The 6,233-nt window shown below is 45.4% G+C and overlaps 1 protein-coding gene across 6 annotated transcripts in view; it reads left to right on the plus strand.

Moving 5' to 3' along the window:
• Positions 1-6,233, plus strand: part of LOC108248525 (protein Dok-7) — a 34,793-nt gene that overhangs the window by 9,855 nt on the left and 18,705 nt on the right. For all 6 annotated transcript variants that reach the window (XM_025010860.2, XM_025010864.2, XM_017437353.3 and 3 more), the window contains exons 7-8: positions 2,437-2,535; positions 3,240-4,045. In XM_025010860.2, the coding sequence (XP_024866628.1) occupies positions 2,437-2,535; positions 3,240-4,045 (905 nt within the window). The remainder of the gene's footprint in view (positions 1-2,436; positions 2,536-3,239; positions 4,046-6,233) is intronic.

Here is a 6,233-nt window from a genome sequence, read left to right on the forward strand (position 1 = left end):
AGGGAGTTCTGGGTCTGCCCCGCGGTCTCCTCCCAGTGGGACAATCGTCATAACAAGATCAAACGATTATCTTACGAAACAAACCGGATCAGATGTTGGAGGGAATCAAGTCTGGAGTGAATCAGGCCGATACAACCCGTTAAACACGAACTACTCAACCGATTAAACAGATGTGCTCATTTTTAGTCATATTGGCTCTAAACCAGTGGTCTCCAATCCTGGTCCTGGAGGGCCACCATCCTGCATGTTTTACTTGTTTCTCTGCTCCGACACACCTGATTTGAATCAATGGGTGATTAACAGGCTTCTGCAGAACATGAAGAGGTGATTTAACCACTGAATCAGGTGTTGGAGCAGGGAAACGAGGAGAACATGCTGGAAGGTGGCCCTCCAGGACCAGGATTGGAGACCACTGGTCCAAACCAAAGCACAGGATCCTCCTCGTTAGGAAAAACGGTTGTTTGAAGACGTTGACCTGCAGATTCCAGCTGTCAGGATCTGTGTTTTTTTTGTTGGTGTTTTCCCCACTTTAGTTCTAGTATTTATCAGGGTTTTCTTTAAGTGTAGTTTTCAGGCTACTCAGTTCTTCTCCTGGTTGTCTCGTCTCCAGGTGTCGGTGTTGTCCGGATATTCCGTCTCCTTCAGTGTCTCACTCCTTGGATTCATTGTCCCTCCCACAGCCAGTCATGTTTTCTTCCCTGTGTACCTCCCGTGTTGTTAAGTGTATTTTATTTAATTTAATTTTTTTAGAAGTAGTTCCTGCTGCCACGTTGGGCGCGTTTCTTTCGGTTGATAAAATTGTTATTTCTTGAGCACTCTTGTCCTGTCTGAAACCCCCCCGGGCTCCACATCGTCCTGAAAACCATGACGCCAACTTTCAAAAAGCACCGTGTGCTGAGACAATAAGGGCACCGTGCTCAAAGGTTACCACACGTCTGCGGTCGGCACCACAGAGCTCTAATATCGGCTCACAACTGATTGCAAGGATCCGGCGGTCTGCCCTTCTTCAACCAAAAAACAAAGAAAGAATTGCTTAAACACACGAAACATTTAACTTCTTTACCTCCCATGCTTATCTTTTATTTACAGTAATTCAAACCTTTCTAATCAAAAAGAAAAATTGTCTGAGCTTTAAAAAAAATGAAACAACACGGAAAACTCCATTCATTTATGACCTGAGTCACTGAAATAAACTGTTCCTAATTCACAGATTATGGCTGATCAGAGACTGAGCATCAAAATGGTGACTTAATAAAGTTTCAAGTCTGTTAATCTGAAACGATCAGCGGTGCAGGCGATCCTGCTCTAATGCTTTGTTTTTATGTGATTTCTTAGTTTGGTTTTGACACATTTAGATTCTGGATCTAATCTTAGTTTAAACCATTCAGCCCATTCAGGCCTCCCACTCGAAACTCCGTCCTCTTTCATTTTTCAGACGCCTTCATTCAGTTTTTTTTCCACCCAGTTTGAAACTTTACGGCGAAACGTCACCCGCGGTGGATACATTCCTGTTTTCACACATCTTGCCGCCAAATCGCAGGCTGAGCTCACATTTCTATTATTGTGGCGCGAAGGGGAATAAATAGCAGCGGGGATGTTGGGAAAGGGGCCTGGAGGGGGGCGGAGGGGCCGAAGCGTTCAGATCACTCGGAGCATGTGTGTAACCTCATCCTCAGGATTCCTCCGGTGACTCCACTGACCGCTGGGCTCGCTCCATCACTTTTTCTGTGCCGACTTTCCCCTTTTCCCCTTCCTGTTGTCCATACGGGGGGTGCTTGTTCTCACTTTTTTTACCCCCCCACCACCACCACCACCATCATGTTCCTCACAGTTTCAGAGTGAATCTGTCCGACAGTCTAAAACTGAAATTTGATCCTTGTTTTTGTCCTAATTAAATGTGTCAGCCGTTACAGAACCGTGCACATAAACTTCACATGTGCAAATCACGTTTTATTCTGTGAAAATATGATAAATGAACATGTGAAACCATGTTCTGAGCATGTTTTCCATGTAGTAAAAATGTTAAATTCAAAAGTTTTAAACACAACAAACCATCACTGAACGGACTCAGTTTTTGCGTTGACCTTGGTGATTCCAGGTGCATTAGATCTCTGTGAGTCATGCCGACCAGCAGCAGGGAGCATACCAACAGAGACACGTGGTGAGGCTATTTAAAACCGTGTTGTGGTGCACAAATACTACACCCCCTCTTCCGGTGTTGTCCCGGTCCACCCACAGACCAAGTAAACACCTCCCAGGTTGTTTAATTACACCTTACGCCTGATGCTGTTTGAGATAATTGAGTGTCTTTTTGTGTCCCTGACAGTATCAGGACTCATCACATAGATGTTCACGGTCCTGAAGACTCCTTAGGGGCTATAATTTAATGATATTCCTTTCAGCGTGTTCTTGTTTATGTTTTTTTTTTTTTTGCAGAGCTCAGTTCCAGCCAGACTGACTCAGAGGAGAAGCTGAACCTGGAAGCCCAGGAGCTGGAGAAGCGACTGAGCATGCTCTCCCATGGAAGCAGCACAGGTACAGAAAAACGAAAGATCATCCACCGCATCTCTTCAGGGTTGAATAATATCGATACATACAATCTCACGCAGTATCGCAAGATCTTGCCCAGTTTGTCAAAGTCTGTGTTATAACTGACTCCCAACACAACGGATTTTAGCTTATTATCCTGACTAATGACTGAGGTCTGGAGTTATGTAGGAGATATTTTGCTAACAAACATACAATTAATGCCAAAGATCTAGGGCAAAGTTGTATGTGTTTCAGCTACTACCAGACAAAACTTTAGCTCAACCTCAGTAAAACTGACAGAGTTCCAGCCATTTTCGTGTCTGTAAGGTCACTTGAGGTGGCCATATTGAATCCGGATGACTCCAAAAATAAGTTGAAGATGTACACCCAGAGTTTCATTAAAATCTGCCCACTTGTTCATGAGATATTTCGCTAACAGATGAAACAAACCAGCCCATGCACACAAACAGAGCTAATTACACAATTGCCTGCATTTCATGGCATCTGGAGATGATTACACCACATTTCCCAAAACACCCATAACCAATCTTCATTGCCCGTAAAACCTTTTGACATAAATGTATAAATTTACGTGTATTTTTTTTGTTTGTTTTGCTTTGTTCTGAATGTCTCTGAAAGCAGCAGGTGTGGTTATATGTTGATGCTCTGATCTGCTTCGCTGCTGAAATCAATATGACTGTCCTCTGCAGTCTCATCCACGTACTACCCCTCTGCGGGGGGAGACAACCGCAGCATCTCCGGCTCCTCTGACACCTCAGACACCAGCCAGTCGGACTGCAGCATCGGCAGCCGGCTCACCATTTGGACCGAATCCGCCTCGAACCCTCCCGGAAGCGTTGACCACGTGGGCGCCAAAGCGGCGCTGCAGACCGCCGACAAGCTCTCCGCCAACCCGGGTGGAGGCGGGAGCCGCCTTTCGCCCAAGCCGCCCAGGCAGCTTCAGGAAATCGGCCGTCAGAGCTCCTCGGACAGCGGCATCGCGAGCGGCAGCCACTCCTCGTGCACCGGCAGCTTCTCCTCGTACACAGGCAGCCTGGATATCACGGCCCCTGGGGAGGACTTTGGGTCCGTTTTCAACCTGCCTCCGCGCTTGGCTCGGGACCTGAGCCCGTGCACATGCCCCCCCACTGTTCCTGGAAACGAGTACCATGTGCCAACATCCCTTCGGTATCTCTACGACACTCCCAGGAGCCTGTTACATGAAGCGGGCGGGGGCGTCAGCGACAATGAGCCCCCCACCCCAGCTAAAGAGCCTCCTGTCCCTTCAGACCTCCCAGCAGGGTCGATGAAAGGGGGTCCAAACAGAGCACCGACCTCTGAGGGTCCCTCAGAGCCCACAGACAGACAGTCAGTCAGTGAAACCTCACAGGGCCTCTCAGAGGGGAGGAGTAACACAAAGGTGGCGCCCTCTAGTGACTCCTATCATACCTGCACTCCTCTTACATCTGTCTCCAAAACCATTGTGACCATCTGCTCAACCTGTGGAGGATTCAAGGTAAAAAACAAATCAAAAAAAGTCCCTTTCCTGCGTGTTCTTTACTTCTCCAGGAAGGGAATATTTTGAAACTCAGATTAAAACCCATTTAACATTTAAAGATGGAGCCATCTCCCCCTCTTCAAAGGGTCTGCCATAACCCTCGCTGTCAGGTGGCAGCAGCTTGGGTGCGCTGGCTTTATCAGCTGAGCATCATCTGCTCCATGTGGATTTCTGTCAAAGTGACCTTTGTGGTTTTTGTGCGAGCTGACGGCGATGCCTCTCTGCGTTCGGTGGCAGAACAACCAACAGTCCCACGGCCCATCTGTCCAACAAGTTAGCATGGCAACCGATTTAGTTTTACCCATCGATTGAAAACATTCTCAAATCTTTCATCCCGTTTTGCAGTTTTTATCCTGAGTAACTGAAACATTCGGTCTGAGCCGATGGGTTTAGCTGTGTTGTTCTTTGAGGATGAGGTGGTTTTCTTTTTGGGGTTATTTGACCAGAGATGGTGTTGATTCCTCCTACAGACTAATAATTATTATTTTATGGTCGCAGAGAGGTTGGGTCGGGAGAGCTCAGCCCGAATGAGAGCCCCCAGGGGAGCGACAGGTGGGAGGGCAGGCTCCAGGGAACTTGAGATTGTGCCAGAAAACGTGTTATCACTTAAATGAGTTTTATCATCTGCTTTGAGCTCCACCAGGGGCCTGGCAGAGACTATCTGAGGCCATCGCTAAATTGTTCAATCAGTAACCCGTGGACCACTGTTCTTGGTCTGTGGAACAAATTGTACAGCTCATTCCCCGAGGCAGTTATTTAGCTTTTTATTATCTAAAGAGAAAATTGCCCACTCTTAACAGGAATCACACATGATGAATACCTAAAAAGGGAAATTTGCTGTACAACATAAAGAATAAACCTCGAACACATAAGGCCCTGTAGTCCATTTCTTCTTCAAGTCAACCATCAACCAATTGTCCAAGTTTCAGACTTCTGCACTTTTCCTGTTGGCCTTTTGGACTGAATATTGGTCTATTCTTTGTAGTTTTAATATAACCGTTAAATTAGTGAGCAAGAGCAACACAAACGGATACGAAGCACAACTAAAGATCAGTTCAGTGCCTATAGAAAAGCTCCTCCAAGGTAATGTAACCTGAGGTAATCCATGTAAATCTTTCCTTGCTTTTCTTGAGTTTTAACTGATTTTCCTGAAATCTGTCTGGCGGCAACATGATGTACCTCACAAAGGTACCCTTGGTTTCTTTATTTTAAATGCATTTAGATCAAACAGAGCCCTCAGAAGGCTTCAGGAATTGAGAAACAATTGGCCCGTCTGCCGGGGAGCAGGCGAGTGAGAACTGTGCAGAGTTTCGTCTTATTAGTTTAAAGCCAGACTGAGGTCAATCTTGGCTTCTCCGGTCCGCATAATCATAGTCTCTTAGCAAAACTCACTGAACCCCACAGTGCCTCTGAGTGCTCATCTTTGCACGTGCTTGTGTTTTGCAGAGAACAGAGCCGTAAATGAAGTGCTAGATGAATGTGTTGCACATGGCGTATACTGTAAGCAGCGCCGATAAACTCTGTGTAACGCTCGTTAAACGTGGAGCAAGAACCGGTGGCGCATTTCTAGTTGGGAACGCTCAATGAACTTAATTAAAAAAGATTTTGTTTTCTTATACGGCCACTGTTACATTACTAAATTAAACATGCGTTATTGCTCAGTGGTTTATGGAGCGGGCATAAACTCTGTGGTTTTCCGAAGCTTCGACAAAACTAAATTTAGGGCAAAATGAAGTCGATTATTATGAATTTTCTGTGTCACTAAGTGTGTTTAGGTTCTGCCTTTGCAGGTCGTGCTTCTGTAACAGTGCAGCTTATTCTGGGTCCTACATTACAAACCAGGTTCAGTTTACCCAGGATTTCTGTAAGAGATCTGGTCTAACTAACCCGAACAGTCAAACCTTCATTTTTAGTTTCAGATATTTGATTGGTTTAGATCATTTACATCACAACAGTGGCAATCTACACAACCACACAAACCCCTCGCAGGTGTTCACACGTTGAAACGCTATACAGGTGCTGGTCATAAAATTAGAATATCATGAAAAAGTAGATTGATTTCAGTAATTCCATTTAAAAAGTGAAACTTGTATATTATATTCATACATTACATACAAACTCATATATTTCAAATGTTTATTTAGTT

This window comes from Kryptolebias marmoratus, linkage group LG7 (assembly GCF_001649575.2).
Source record: "Kryptolebias marmoratus isolate JLee-2015 linkage group LG7, ASM164957v2, whole genome shotgun sequence".
Taxonomy (NCBI): Eukaryota; Metazoa; Chordata; class Actinopteri; order Cyprinodontiformes; family Rivulidae; genus Kryptolebias; species Kryptolebias marmoratus.